Genomic DNA, 16,757 nt, shown 5'->3' with positions numbered 1-16,757 from the left:
CGGCCCCTTGCCCAGGCCTGACACCTCCGCCAGAGGTGTCAGGCTTGGACAGGGGACCCCCATCTCCCCCCGATCACTGGCTCTGGCCCCCGCCCAGGCCTGAGGCCTCTGGCCCAGGAATCATGCCTGGGCAGGGGACCCCCATCTCCCTCTGATCGCTTGCTCCACCCCCCGCCCAAGCCTGACGCCTCTGACCCAGGCTTCAGGCCTGGGCAGGGGGACCATCATATCCCTCCAATCCCCGGCTCCGCCCCCCACCTAGGCCTGAGGCCTCCGGCAGAGGTGTCAGGCCTGGGCAGGGGACCCCCAGCTCCCCGCGGTTGCAGGCTCCGCCCCTGCCCAGGCCTAACGCCTCTGGCCTAGGCGTCCGGCCCAGGCAGCGGGGACCCGCAGCTGCAGCGGCCCCGCAATCGTGGGCTTCGCTTTAGGCCCAGGCAAGGGACCCCTAGCTCCCGGGACTGCCAGCTTCGACCGTGCCCAGCTCCCATCGCTGGCTCCACCCCTACTTCCTGCTATCACTGGCCAGGGCAGAAAAGGTGCCTGATTCTCCGATCATTCCCCAGGGCCGCCTTTGCCCTGCCCCCCAGCTCTTAGCTCCCCCCTGGGTTTCCGATCACTGTCAGTGGCAGGGGGCTTCTTCCTGCTTTCCCTTTCGCCTCCCTGCATTGTGCCTACATATGCAAATTAACCGCCATCTTGTTGGCAGTTAACTGCCAATCTTAGTTGGCAGTTAACTGCCAATCTTAGTTGGCAGTTAATTTGCATATAGCCCTGATTAGCCAATGAAAAGTGTAGCGTTGTACGCCAATTACCATTTTTCTCTTTTATTAGTGTAGATTTTTCCTTAGATTATGAGTTGTTTAGTAAAATATTGTGAATATAGTCAATACAAGCTTAAAGTAGGTTTCTAGGTTAAGAGGTAGAACACATTTATTTTGTAATATTAAAAGTCAGAAACAGCACCTCTTTTTCTTCCTTGGAAAGTAGAGTTCTTCAGGAAGTCAACAATAAAATAGAACACATGAATATTATGTATTCTTAGTGGATCATGGTTCTCTCCACTGTTTTATTATGAAAATTTTCAAATGTACAAAGAATGGAAAGAATTATACCCACTATCTTACACAATTAAGATTTTACATTTATACAATTAAGATTTTGCTATATTGGCTTTATCACATGTCTGTCCATCTAGTCATTCATCAGTCCTGTCTTTTTTCTTTTTGGTGCATTTCGAGTAAGTCGACTAGCTGTTTTTCTAAGCAGTTGTATTTTTTTCTGAACATTGTAATTAAAATGTCAGCACATTTTGTGCAGATGGTATCAGCTCATCCTTTTTCCTATTTCTAGAAATCTGAGGTTGCCAATAATTACTGTCAAATTTAGCATATTAAACAATTTCTGGTAAATACTGTTAAGCCTGGTCAGTGCCCGCATTATAATGAAGACACTTAACATTTTTAAAGTTATCAAAAATAATTTTCAGTGGTCTTTGAACACTTTTTTTTTGTATTTTAAATAAATATTTATTCATATTCTATTGTTTCCAGAGTGGAGAGATCAACAGACCAAGTCATCAAGCCAGTCAATGTAGCAGCTCTATCAAAATGGGTTGGGAAAATACCTCCAGACGTTTTACAAGACATGGCAGTGATTGCACCCATGCTTGCCAAACTTGGATATGACCCATATGCCAATCCACCCAACTATGGAAAACCTGATCCCAAAATCCTTGAAAACACTAGAAGGGTAAGTGAGATTTTTAAAGTGAATTGAGAAAACTGGATATAGAATTTGAATCTTGAAAAGTTTTTTTTTCCTTGCTTTTTGTAATTAGAAAAATATTTTAAAGTAGAAAAATTCTATTTGTAGAATGCTATATTATCATATGTCTTCCACTGCATTTTTAAGGAAAACTGTGGCTCTTCCCAGGAACTATGGGGACAATTTTTAAATATATTTTGCACAATTTCTAGGATGGTGCTTACTGTTGTTTTTTTTCTTTTTCTTTTTCTTTTTTTTTTAAAATTTATTGCTTAAAGTATTACAAAGGGTATTACATATGTGTCCATTTTATCCCCCCGCCCTAGACAGTCCCCTAGCCTCCCCTATCCCCCAGTGTCTTATGTCCATTGGTTATGCTTATATGCATGCATACAAGTCCTTTAGTTGATCTCTTACCCCCCTACCTCCTGCCCCCCAACCCTCCCCGGCCTTCCCGCTGCAGTTTGACAATCTGTTTGAGGCAGCTCTGCCTCTGTATCTATTATTGTTCAAAAGTTTATAATGGTCTCTATTATCCATGAATGAGTGAGAACATGTGGTATTTTTCCTTCATTGACTGGCTTATTTCACTTAGCATAATGCTCTCCAGTTCCATAGGATGGTGCTTACTGTTGGGGGAGATTTATACTCATAGCTGATTTACCACAAATTTGCATAAATACCAGAATTACTAGCAACCTAGCAACCTCACTTAATTCTAGTTTCTTTTTTCTTTGAATCTAATGACTACTTTACTTTTAAACCATTGTTTAGATGAGGCATGATTTCTTGATACTTAAAAACTAAACCTAGGCTACATTAGAAGAATTATTAAACATGCAATAAATTACCTTCTGATTGAGAAAAAGTTGCTGTTAAAGTATATTATAAATTTTCCGATTAAAAACGTATGTTCACATCTTGCCAAAACGGGTTTGGCTCAGTGGATAGAGCGTCGGCCTGCGGACTGAAAGGTCCTAGGTTCGATTCTGGTCAAGGGCATGTACCTGGGTTGCGGGCACATCCCCGGTGGGGGATGTGCAGGAGGCGGCTGGTCGATGTTTCTCTCTCATCGATGTTTCTGACTCTCTATCTCTCTCCCTTCCTCTCTGTAAAAAATCAATAAAATATATTTTTAAAAAAAAAACAAAAAAAAAGTATGTTCACATCTTTATGAAATATTGTTTCAGAAAAGCTGAAAATTCAAGAGCTAATCTGAATATATATACCTTACCAGTTGAGTCTACTTCAAATCAGACCTTAATGTATTCTTTTTTAAAATTGTGGTAAAATATGCATAATGAAAGGATTCTCAGACCAAATTCCATCTTGTGTGTACAGGCTTCCCCACACCACCAAGCAGTTCTCTGACGCCAGTAGGGTGTCCAAGAATGCAACTAAATTCTGGCACCATTTACCCAGAGACAGATCAGATTCCACAGGGGAAGGGCTCATTCCCACATGACCACCCTCCACTTTAGATACCAGTTGCAGCCCCGGTTGTACCGAACAGCTACAAATCAGAGGTTCCCATGACCCTCCTTGGATTTAATTAATTTGGTAGAATGACTCACAAAACTCAAGAAAACCCATTTACTCACTTAAATTATGGATTTATTACTAAGGACATTAAAGGATAGGAATCGATAGTGAGACAAAGAGTTATGTGGTGGGGGGGTCCCGAATAAAGGAGATTCTAGCCTCATGGGGCTGATACCAGCACATGGTAGCATTCTGGTTCCTGTAGGTGGAAGCTCTCCAAAAAGGGTCTAAGAGCTGTCCTTTCGGTTTTTTACGAAGGCGTCATTATATAGTCATGATTGACTAAGTCTTTGACCACTGTCCATTGATTCAGCCTCAAGCCCTTCTCCCCTCCCTGAAAATTGGGGTGGGACTGAATGTTCTAAACCTCAAACCACATGGTTTGTTTCCAGTGACAACCAGCCTCTACCCTGGGGTTGTTTCCAAAAGTCACCTCATTAACAAGAGGCACCATTGTTGCTCCCATCACTTAAGATATTACAAGGAGTTGGAGAGCTGTGAGCCAAGAATTGTGGATGAAGACCAGATACATCTGAGAAATATATTTTGGTCATCTGAATGACCAAATATATTGTTACAGAATTTACCAGGCGACCATAAAATATGCAGGAGTACTGGAGACACAGGAAAAACCCATTTATTTTCAGATGTTCCACATGTACCAGTACAGTGACTCAGGGGAGAATGTTTCTCTCCAAATCCTGAGCAAGCCAATATGGAGGAAGCTTTCCCTTTATACCCTTCGGTTTCTTTGCCCCCCAAATATGGGATGGGACTTCTGGACCTTTCGCAGGCTTTGCAAAAAGCCCTAGGTGTTGGGATAGGGGCCGTGAGACCACACCTAAAGACCTGGCCTGGTGCCAGTGTTGATAACCCACTCCTGGGATTGTTCATGGTTTATGGCCTCTGTAAAATGGGAATAATACTTAGGTAAACAGGTCTTGCAAGACCAAATTGTGGAGAAAGGGGCAGTGACTTAATCTTAATCATAGGCTATAAAGTACATTAGATTACTGGCACAGATTCAGATTGCTAGCCCCCCCAAAATGTCTTATTTTCCCCATCAATATATATTGTAAACCAAAATGTTGCACATAACATAAAATTTACCACTTAACATTATAAATGTATAGTTCAGTGGCATTAATACATTTTCATTGTTTTTTTTTTGTTTTTGTTTGTTTTTTAATCTTCCCTTCCCACCACCCCCATCCCTTTGCTATTTTGCAAGAACTAGTCCTATTAAGAGCCTGGTGGCTTTTCAGCCTGGCATATGTGTTTACAGGGTTCAAATGAGTTTTTCTTTCTTTCTTCCTCCCCTCCCCTCCCCCCTCCCCTCCCTTCCCCTCCCCTCTTTCTTTCTTTTCTTTCTTTCTTTCTTTCCTTTTCTTTCGACACCAGGGTCCCAAAACATGGGTAGTCCTTAAATCTGGGGCCAGGGATGGAAGAGTGTGAGCTTGGGAGAAGGCGGTTTTCTTTCTGCTTTCTATGAAATCAGTTAATGCAAACCTTGGGTGTGGGAGGGCAGAGAGGTTGGAACCCACTAGAAATGGCCCTGGAGAGAGACCAACTGCCGATTTGGGCCTGGAGATAGGAATGACTACCCCTGACAGAGCCACAGTCAAATTCCCTCTGGACAACAAGGCTCAGAATTGATGCCCCATTGTCCTCTCCTGGCTTCTCAGAGATGGAGCCAGCTGGGCCTTGGGCCCTCTTCCTATTCCCCTGGGAGACCTCCCAACCTCTTCTAGCCACTCACCCCCCATGTTGGGGCGTTACTTTTGTGGGAAATTTGCACTACGCCCCAAGCCCCAGTGCAAAAAGGTTTTGGACAGCCTGGCAATTAAATGGAAGCTGCAGTTTGGAAGCCAGAATTGGTTGGGATCTCAAAGATGTTCATCCAACCCCGTTCATTTGCCACCTAGATATAGCGAGCTCAGTAAAGCCCAGGGGTTTGTTTTGCCAAAGGTCACCCAGCAAGCCGCTGGTGGGGCACGGGTCACGGCAGCCCCCACAGTGGGGGAGGCATCAGGGGCTTTTTTTCTCGCTGCTCTGGGAACTCCCAGCCCTGAAAGACTGTTGGACCAGGTAGGCCTCTGCCCCGGTGACTGACAAGCTGGTGTCACGGGCGTCGCTGAAAAATCAGGCCTGATCCAGGGAGCTGTCCACAGCCTCCGGGAAATGGGATCTGGGAGGCCTCCCAGGGCCTGGTGGTGACTCTGAAAAGCATCCATTTGCATTGTTGTGCAACTATCCCCACCATCCATCTCCAGAACTGTTTTCATTTTTCCAAACTGAAACTACATACTCATTACCTATTCTCCCTCCCTCCAGCCCCTGGCAGTCACAGTTCTACTTTCAGTCTCTAGATGTATTTGAAACTATAATTTAAACAAGAAAACCATGTTAGCATAAGTTCACTGATAAATTATTTGATTTCAAGATTAAACTTTCTTGCCTTTTTCAGGCATTATTTTGTTTATGTCAGTGATCTCCCCTCCCCACAACCTTATAATATATTCTCTTTATTCTCTCTTTCTTTTGATACCTTTAATTGATATATATATATATATATATCAGAGAAGAAGGGAGAGGGAGAGGTAGAAACAATGATGAAAGAAAAAAAAAGAAACATCAATGATGAGAATCATTGATCGGCTGCCACTGATCATTGCATGCCCCCTACTGGGGATTGAGCTGGCCACCTGGGCATGTGCCCTGACCAGGCCTCAGACCATGACCTCTTGGTTTATAAGTCAATGCTCAACCACTGGGCAACACAAGCCGGGCACAAGTTTATATCTTATGAGGTTAATTTCCAATGTGGATTTTTTTCTCTTAAGTATTATTTTCATTTTCCTTTTTCAGTTCATCAGTGGCTATGTAGGAAGAGCTATCTTCTTGTAACCCATCATATATAAAGACAGATTTTTTATTTGTAAAATAATCTTTGTTCTTTTTATACTTTTTATATATATGAACATTTTACTATAAAAATATAACCTCAGTATAAAAGATAAGAGAATAAAATTCACTTATAATGTTACTGTTACTGGACGGCCCCCTGAGTCAGAGGGTGAGGGCTGTCCCCTCCTCAGTTCTAGTCAGTCTCATAAGAAAGATTTCAGATGAGTGACAGACCGCAATGTTGTAGCAAAGCAAGCAAATTTAATAAGGGAGCAAGGCAAACAAATTTTAAAAATACACTTATCAAAAGCACAGTGGGCAACCCAGCTGGTCTGAGTGCCCCTGGTGGAGGTTTAAGAGTTTTATACTTTTCTGTCTGTAGGTTTCAGGGTTACTCTGACAGATATCTTGGGCAACAGACTAGATTTCAAGGTCCCCCTTTTACTTTTTTGTGACTTTTCCCAGAATTTCTAAGAACATCTAGTAGTTTTATCTTGGCAAGTCCCAAGACTGCTGCCTTCTTTATTCAGTGGGTGAGATAAATTCCCCTTTTTCTTCCCACCCCTCCTCCTGCCCTAACATCCCCCAAGTGATATTTGTTCTTGAGTTTAGTTGGCACAAATGGTATTAATTCAATCTTTGTTCTCTGTTTTCTCAGACCAGGTTGACTTAAGCTATGTATTCTCTGGTTAGGGAGGAGAGGTATTAACCATTTGCTCGCAAGTGGTTTTGGTTGGGGAAGATAGGATCTTGCACTTTACAAGCTGTCTGCAAGTTGCCCAAACTGTTTGGCTTTGTTTAATTTTCTTGTCTCAGTTTCTCCATTCATTTGCTCAGGAATATTCCTATCTTATTATTATCCTGCTATATTACCAATGGTATGATACACATACCATTCTTATTGTTTTGATGGATTCCCTTCCTTCTCTACATGTTGGTAAACAGATAAGATTACATATTTTATAGTCTTACCTTTGCATACACATGATTTTGTATCCAAGCCTTTCCTCTTAATATTTATTAGTATTTTCCCATTGTGCACATGCTTTTTAAACATAAATTTTCATGGTTATGTAATATATCCTTACATGAGCCACCTTAAGTCCTTTCTGAAACATAGTAAATAAATGAATGAGCAAATAAAATGTTTCTCTAGTGTATGTTCTAGAATTCGTTTTACCATTTTTCTTTCGTTGTTTACAATTTCTTTTTGACAAATCATGCTACAATGAACATATTTACACATAGTACATTTTAGTTTTTTTGTATATTCTTTTAGGTTAGACTAATGAGAGTAGAATTAAACCAGATCATAGTACTTGATATTTTTTAAGGTGTTTGATATATGTTGATAATTTTTTTAAACTTTTAAACTAATAGCATAATATACATCATTTTATTTTAGATTTTTTCTAATTTTAATAGGTTTCATTTATTAATGTAATTGAACATTTTCTAATTTAACCTATATGTACATATCTTTTTATGAACCATCTCTTAAGTTTTTAAAAAAGTTTTATATGCTTTAAAGTTTTGTGAACTACATTTTGCTAAAGATGAGTTACATATCAATCTAGTATCCCTCATCATAGTGCTTGATAATCTCTTAGTAATTGGTAATTCATAGCTTTTTCCTTTATACAATACTGAAATGGTTTTTATAAACCAATGTGCATGTGTAAATGGTATTTAGAGGTTTTCCAGGCAGTAGCATTATAGTTTTCCTACATTCAAGTTGGCTGGCTAGATTATTCTTGGCTTGCTTGAGTGGTAGTTTGGGAAGAATGCTATGACTTGAATCCATGTGACTAGAGAATTTGTTTCAGACACATTTGTGGCTTTTGAAAGGGCTTCAGAATGCACACTGAAAAGAAAAACCTTCCCATGCCCTCCTATCTCTAACGTGACAAATGATTTTGAGGGAAAAAAGATAAAGTGTGAACTATAATTGCATTTTTGGGCACTTTGTGGTAATGCATACAAGCTGACGTTCTTGTTTCGTGGGTTTGTATTTCATAGCCCTTCTTGCAATCCAAATCCTGTGTGCTTTCGAAACTTTTTTTGCCTGTAAAAACACAGATATTTAAATATACAGCATTGATGATCATGAAGTTTTATAAAGTAATGCTTAAAAAGTGATCTTTGATTGTCAGCTATGACATGAGATAGGCTCCAAAGAAAGAAGGTAGCTGACGAGATTGTTCCCTTTATAGGGTGGAAAGTGGGAATAAATTCCTTTTATTTTGTATGGGAATATAGAATCCAAAGCCCTAGGCCTATATGTGCTGGTTTTTGTACAAGTCTAGAAGTACTGGTGTCTAAGACAGCATATTTGGGGGACATATTGCCCAGCTTTGAGTAAAAATCATGTGCTTCATGGGTGCTGTGACTCAGATGGTAAATTGGAAATGAAATGCTAACACATTCCATGCTCTTTCCTGTCACAGACTCTAATTGTAGCACATTTTAGTAAATAGTGCCCTTTAGGTTGCATCTTTAGTCTTCTCCCTCCTCCTTAGGTTTTTAATATTTTTAGGTTTACAGGCCTATTTGAGAATCCAATAAAACCTGTGGATCTCTACCTCAGAAATATAGACACATATATATACAAAATTTCAGTGGATTCATCGGTGCCCCTGAAGCCCATCAGATAAAGGACTTCTGTTTTATAGTCTCCTCAGTCAAGCTGATCCACTCAGTTTGATTGCAGCCTATTTGCTGATGATCATCAATCTGTATTTCTCAGTGGGTCTCTTTCCTGAGCCCCGGGCTCATAATTTCCAACTACCTTCTGTATATCTCCACCTGGCTGTTTGTGAGGACCTCAAACAACGTCCAAAATTGAACTTATGGTCCAAACTTGTTCCCTGATAGCAGAAGCTAAGTAGTAGGAAAGTAGAGTAGGGGTGGGAAAAGGCCGTGCTCATCTGTATTTACATAATCTCTGAACCAATGAGCAGATATGAGGAGCAGAGTCCTCAAAACATACGGGGCAACACTGACATAATTTCAATTTCAGATAAAGCATCTAGACACATCAGTAAGGAAAAACAGGACTTGAACAACACTATAAACTACTGAGACCTAACAGGCTTACACAGAGTGCTCCGCCCCGTAACAGCACATTCTTCTCAAGAGCTCACGGAACGTTTTCCAGCATGGCCATGTGTTAGGCCATAAAATAATGTTCAGTACATTTTAAATTATTTAACTCATACAAAATATCTTCTCCAACCACAACAGGATGAAGTTAGAAATTAATAACAGAAGGAAAACTGGATAATTTTCAATATGTGAAAATTAAACAATACACTCTTAACCAAAGAAGAATCATTAGGGAAATTAGAAAATACTTTGAGATGAATGAAAACAAAAACACAACATAGCAAAATATATAGGATGCAAAAAAAGCTGCATAAAAGGTAAATTTATCTCTATAAAAAATGAAAGATCTAAAATGTAACACCTTGAAGAACTGGGAAAAGAACAGAAAACTATACACAAAGCCAGCAGAAGAAAGGAAATGATAAAGATTAGAGCAGGAATTAATGAAATAGATAATAGAAAAAATAGAATCAACAAAACTAAAATAGGTTATTTAGGATGATGAGCAAATCTGACAAATCATTTGCTAGATTACCTTTTATTTTTATTATTTTTTAAATTCTCACCCAAGGAGTGAAGATATTTTTCCCACTGATTTTTAGAGAGAGTTGTGGGAGGGAGAGGAAGAGAGAGAGAGAGAAAGAGAGAGACAGACAGACAGACAGACATTGACTTGAAAGAGACACATCCATTGGTGGCCTCCGGCTTACGCCCCAGGATTGAACCTGCAGTCGAGGTACTTGCCCTTGACCTGACATCAAATCCATGACCCTTTGGGCTGAGGGCTGACGGCCAACACTCCAACCACTGAGCCAAACTGGCCAGGGCTAGATTACCTTTTAAATGCCTGTGATGATGATTCCTCTTTCACTTATATTGGTTATTTTAATGTACTGTTTGTTTGTTTTTATCAGTTTTGCCTGAGGTTTATAAAGTTTTTTATAGTTTTAAAATCATCTTTTGGCTTTGTTGATTTTATCTATTTTATCTGTTTTCTACCTTATTTCTTCTTTTTTATGGCTTTGGGTTTAATATGCTACTCTTAATCTTAACTTCCAGAGATGGATGCTTAGATCATTGGTTCCTACCCTTATTTTGTTCTTAAATATCCACTTAAGGTATAAAATTCCCTTTCACCAAGGCTGTATTAACATCTTAGATATTTTTATATGTAATGTTTTTTGGTTTTTAGTTAAAAATATTTGGTAATTTCCATTTTTTTATTTTTTTTATTTTTGCTCCCATGGACTATTTAGAAGTTTATTCCTTCATTTTCAAACATTTAGGAATGTTCTGGTTATCTTCTTGTAATTAATTTCTACCTTAATACCACCGTACCAGAGAATCTATTGCTAGTTTTTTTTTAGGTTTTTGAAATTTGTTAACACTTGCTAATAAATTGTTAAACACTTGCTAAATTTATTAACTTTGGCCCAACAAATTGTTAATTTCAAAAAGTCTTTTTCATTTACTTTAAAGGAATATTGATTCTGAAGTTTTTTGCTTACAGTTGCTATATAATGACATTAGGTCAAGGTGGTTAACTGTGTTATAATAATCTTCAATAATCTTACCAATTTTTAATATATATACATATATATATTATTGATTTCAGAGAAGAAGGGAGAGGGAGAGAGAGAAAAATATCAATGATGAGAGAGAATCATCGATTGGCTGCCTCCTGCATGCCCGCACCCCCCTGGCCCCCCATGAGGATCAAGCCCGCAACCCAGGCGTGTGCTCAGTCTGGGAATCGAACTGGCAACCTCTTTTTTTTTTTTTTTTAATATATTTCTTTATTGATTTCAGAGAGGAAGGGAGAAGGAGAGGGAGAGAGAAACATCAATGATGAGAGAGAATCATTGATCGGCTGCCTCCTGCACATCCCTTACTGGGGATCAAGCCTACAACCCAGGCATGTGCCCTTGGCCGGAATCGACCCTTCGGTCCGCAGGCTGATGCTCTATCCACTGAGCCAAGCTGGCCAGGGCTGAACTGGCAACCTCTTGATTCCTGGCTCGATACTTAACCGCTGAGCCACACTGGCTGAGCCAAAATGTTTTTTTAAGCAAAGCAATAAAAGGTTCCTTTGAAAACACAGAAATAAATGGATACGTTAATGGTGCATGTTCATTTTCTCTGTCCTGGTACCAGGCTGGCATCTGGCTTGGATTGGAATGGATTCCTCATAATTTGGATTGAGAGATGACTCCTTTACATATTCATTGAGACCTGTAATTCTGGACACAGGGCCTGCACATCAAAAAATGTCTTCATTGCCCTGGGCAGTTTGGCCCAGTAGTTAGAGTGTGGGCCTACAGACTGAAAAGTTGCAGGTTCGATTCCCAGTCAAGGGCACATACCTTGGTTTCAAGTTCCCCAGCCTTCGTAGGTGTGTATGCGGGAGGCAATCAATCCATGTGTCTCTCTCACATCAATGTCCCCCCCCCCCATACATACACACAGACCTCCCTCCCTACCACTGTCTCTAGAAATCAATGGAAAAAATATTCTCGGATGACAATTAAAAAATAAAAATTTAAAAAAGGCTTCATTGTTGAGTGAGTGATTTAATTAAATTATTTGAATAATTCATCTTATCTGTTTGCATGTCATAATTATAACACTTTATTACAGATAATCTCAAACTTTTATAACACAATGTACAATTTTAAGTGCAATGTTATTGCTATAGTAAGGAAAGATAGTTGCCATTAACTAGAACTCAATGACCAGTGACCTCATAATCAATTAACTATTTCTTAGTAGAATTTCTGTTTAACACAGCCACGACATTACTATTCCCCAAGAGCATTTTCTACTGTTTTATACTTTTTCCAAATTGGGTTGAAAAAGATACAGATTTCAGAATTCTTAAAATTTTTTAAGCATGCATTTCAATTTATAGTACTTTTGAGCAGAAACTTGATGGCATATATTAAGATTTATTATGGAGTCTCTAGCAGTCTCTTGGAAATAATTATTTTATAGAAAAAGAAAAGAGTGAGTAAGATGAAAAATAGTAACTCTTCACTGATGGAGACCATTATGGAAGGATCCCACCCATTTATTTCTTTTTTCAGCCAATTGTCTATTCTTCCTGTGTCCAAGATACAAGAATGATGAATCCTCCGACCCTCCCCTTAAGAAGTTTGGTGAACATAGAGTGCAGTTAACTGTTTTTAGTTCACAGCTTCTACATGTTCCCAATTCAACTCACATTCCAGTCCATCTTATCCAACTCCACCCAAAAGTCAACACACTGAAATATTTCTTTTTTAAGAAAACATTGTTTCAGTACACTACCATGCTTTTGAGTTGATTAATATTTTTCTTCTTAATATAGGAAATGTAACATTCGCCCAGTTGTTTCTGGACAGCACAAGACTATTGAACTCTCTAAGAACCCGGGTGGAGATTTGCAAAGCTGCCAAAATATTTTTAGACAAATGGAATATGTAAACATACATGTTATCAGCTATTTCATATTTGTGCTTTAGAGATAATGAGTCTCCAGTGGGCCACAAGAGCCAAGTGGGATTGAAGATGTAAATGTCAAAACCTAGATTCCTTGCTGTATTATCATATCATGTGCTTTCTCTGCATGTGAAACTATCAAGTCATAATTTCTTAAGGGGGAATGATTAATACTTTATTAAAAATAATGAATTACATTACAAAATAAACTGCAGCAGGCCAAGCATGGGTCAGTGGTGAAAGTTTGTCATGAACTAAGAATTATGATTAATTCATTTTTGTGCAGTTGAGTACAATTGGAAAGAAGAAGGAAGGGAGGGAGGGAGGAGTATATTATAGAGTTTATAGTGAGTTTACAGAAAGAAGAAGGAGGAATAAGTTAGATTTGAGTTTACAGTGGAATTTGAATTTACAACCAGGCGTTGTGAGACTAATCTTTTAACCTTTGGAATGAATCCTTAATACATAGTATAATCATTAGTACATGTTTCTGGAGATTGTTTAAAATTCTCTTATTTTGAAAGAATGTTTTGAGTTAAATTAAGGATTGGCACTTACACCCTGCAGGCCAAATCTGGCCTGCCACTTGTTTTTGTAAATAAAGTTTTATTAGAATATACTCTGCTTATTTATTTACATTTTGTTAATGTCTGTTTTTGTACTACAGAGCTGAGTAGTTGGAAAAGTGGCTGTAGGACCCACAAAGCCTAAAATATTTACTCTCTGGTCTTTTACAGAGTTAGGCTGCCAACCCCTGAGTTTAATCCTAAATTTTAGCCCATTCACAGATTATATAGTTCTTATAATATACTCCAGTGAGCTTTGTAAGATTAATATATTTGTGGTGTTGAAAATGTTTTTTGTCTCTCTAATTTTCCCCATCTTTTTCATATTTATAGAAAAATCTGAAGAACATCTGTATACCTTTAACATGATTCATTAGTTGTTAAAATTTTGCCATGTTTGCTTCATTTCTTCATCTATCTCTCTGTATGAACATGCATGCACAGATGTTTTGTTGCTGCTGCTGCTGTAGAATTTTTTGAAGGTTGCAAATACTATGTTTCATCAGCTTTTTGATTGTGTATAAGGCTATACAACTTCCATTTCTGTAGCACTTTGTTCATCCCTATGTTTCTGTTTGTAAACTGTAAAAATTCTAAGTATAATGCATTAGTCATCTATTGCTTACACGTGGCAGACTGAGTAATGCCCCTTAAAGATTTCCATGTCCTAATCTCTGGAATCTGTGAATTTGTTACATTAAATGGCAGAGGGGACTTGACAGATGTGATTAAGAAATTTAAAATGAAATGATCCAGTATTATCTGGGTGGGCCCAATGTACTCACAAGGATCTTCATAGGAGGGAGGCTCATGCTTGGGTTGCAGGTTTGGTCCCCCGTTGGGTGTGAGCGGGAGGCAACCTTTTGATGTTTCTCTCTCCTTCTCCCTTCCTCTCTTTCTCTAAAATTAATAAATATAAATATAAGTATAAATATAGGGGTAAATAAAGATATACCATGATAGCACTAATAAAAAGTTGCTAAGTGAAAAAAGCCAATCTGAAAAGGCTGCATACTGTATGATTCCAACTGTATGACATTATAAAAAAGGCAAAACTATGGAGACAGTAAAAAAGTTGAGACCAGGGGAGATGAACAGATGGTAGTACACAGGAGAGATTTATGCCAGTGGAACTATTCTGTATTCTACTGTCATGGTGAGTACACAGAAAGTACAGCACAAATAGCGAACCCTAGTGCAAACTAAAGACTTTTATTAGCCGAAACCGGTTTGGCTCAGTGGATAGAGCGTCGGCCTGCGGACTGAAGGGTCCCAGGTTCGATTCCGGTCAAGGGCATAGGGCATGTACCTGGGTTGCGGGCACATCCCCAGTAGGAGATGTGCAGGAGGCAGCTGATCGATGTTTCTCTCTCATCGATGTTTCTAACTCTCTATCCCTCTCCCTTCCTCTCTGTGGAAAAATCAATAAAATATATTTTTTAAAAAAAAGACTTTTATTAATTGCAGCATATTAATACTGATTCATTAACTGTAGCATATGTATTACAGTAATGCAATTAATAATACTGGAAATTGTAGAAGAGAGAGAGGAAGTATGGGGACTCTACTTTCTGCTCAATTTTTCCGTAAACCTAAAACTGCTCTAAAAGTATTCTATTAATGTAAAACTGTATGGGGCAATTATTAACCCCAGCTAAAATACACACAAGTTGCCGGGACCGGTTTGGCTCAGTGGATAGAGCGTCGGCCTGCGGACTGAAGGGTCCCAGGTTCGATTCCGGTCAAGGGCATGTACCAGGGTTGCGGGCACATCCCCAGTGGGAGATGTGCAGGAGGCGGCTGGTCGATGTTTCTCTCTCATCGATGTTTCTGACTCTCTGTCTCTCTCCTTTCCTCTCTGTGAAGAGTCAATGAAATATATTAAAAAAAAAAAATACACACAAGTTGTGTAAAAGAAGTAAATGTGTGATATTTTTACTTTCACTTTATATAAATATTTATATTGTAATAATAATGAAAATGTACAGAATGTGGTTTTAACAAAAAAGTATTGTGTACTTTCTTTTAATGTTCACCCAAAAATATGCTTATTGATTTTAGAGGGCGGGGGGGAGAGAGAGAGAAACATTGGTGTGAGAGAAACATCAATCAGTTGCCTCCCATACGCACCCCAACCAGGAATACAACTTGGATCTGAGTATGTGCCCTGACTGGGAATCGAACCCACATTTCAGTGTACAGGACAATGCTCCAGCCAACGGAGCCACACCGGTCAGGGCTATTGTGTAATTTTTGAGAAGCTAGAGGAAAGGAAGTGATTCAGACCTGATATCCTCATCCTATATAATAAAAAGCTAATATGCAAATTATCCCCTCTACCAGGAGTTTTACCAGGCGGCGGGGCTGGCTACCCAACCTCCCGTGGCCCCTCCCCGCGGCTGGCCCGGCCCATTCAGCCCCAATTGGGGCGGGCCGGACCCCACCCATGCATGAATTTGTGCACCAGGCCTCTAGTCTATTATAATAGGAAGTCTGTGTAACAGAAGTGAACATCCATGCTCCAGTCTGAAGATGTTTCCCCCATGTATCCCCAAGCCCATTTCACCATGTCTTCTGCATCATCAGATTTTGCTCTCCAGTAGGGTCTTTCCCATCAATAAACAAGTATGCCCTTAGTGGGGTTTTTTTTGTTTTTTTTTTTAGCTTAATATGCACACATGCACACACAGACTTCCGTTTCTTTGCTGCCCTTTACATCAAAACTCAGCCTGGCCAGCTTGACTCAGTGGTTGAGTGTCGACCTATGAACCAGGAAATCACGGTTCGATTCCCGATCAGGGCACATGCCCAAGCTATGGACTCAATCCCAGTATGGGGTTTGCAGGAGGCAACCAATCAATGCTTCTCTCTTATCACTGATGTTTTTATCCCTCTCTCCCTCTCCTTTCCTCTCTGAAATCAATAAAAATGAGTAAGACTTGAGGGAAAAATTCTTAGTGTTCTCCTTTAAAAAAAACACGCTCAAGTTTTCTTTACTCCCTGTCTCCAATTCTTTCTCCTTTATTCTGTCATACATTCAGAATTTCATAAATACCAGGCTACTTAATTTACATTGTCAAGGTCACAGTAACCTTCATGTTATTAAATCCAGTGGTCATTTTTTTTTACCTCCCAGTATTTTTTGATACAATTGATTACTCCCTCCTTTTTTTTATGAGTTTATTTTTTATTTTTTATTGATTTCAGAAAGAAAAGGACAGGGAGAGAGAGAGATAGAAACATTAATGATTAGAGGGAGTCATTGATCGGCTACCTCCTTCACAGCCCCTACTGGGTTTCGAGCCCGCAACCCCAGGCATGTGCCCCTTGACCGGAATCGAACCTGGGACCCTTCAGTCCACAGGCCAGTGCTCTATCCACTGAGCCAAACCAGCT

General features: G+C 39.5%; 1 protein-coding gene across 4 annotated transcripts in view; it reads left to right on the top strand.

Annotated features, from left to right (window-relative positions):
* Nucleotides 1-16,757, top strand: part of TPST1 (tyrosylprotein sulfotransferase 1) — an 89,207-nt gene that overhangs the window by 64,152 nt on the left and 8,298 nt on the right. For 3 of the 4 annotated variants that reach the window (XM_036310301.1, XM_036310300.1, XM_036310302.1), the window contains one exon: nt 1,551-1,749. The exons of the other annotated variant lie outside the window; for it this stretch is intronic. In XM_036310301.1, coding sequence (XP_036166194.1) covers nt 1,551-1,749 — 199 coding nt within the window. The remainder of the gene's footprint in view (nt 1-1,550; nt 1,750-16,757) is intronic. 4 annotated transcript variants of the gene reach the window in all.

The sequence above is a fragment of the Myotis myotis genome, unplaced genomic scaffold (assembly GCF_014108235.1).
Source record: "Myotis myotis isolate mMyoMyo1 unplaced genomic scaffold, mMyoMyo1.p scaffold_m19_p_5, whole genome shotgun sequence".
NCBI lineage: Eukaryota > Metazoa > Chordata > Mammalia > Chiroptera > Vespertilionidae > Myotis > Myotis myotis.
The sequence above is the reverse complement of the archived record's forward strand: the minus strand, read 5'-3'. Positions and strand labels throughout refer to the sequence as shown.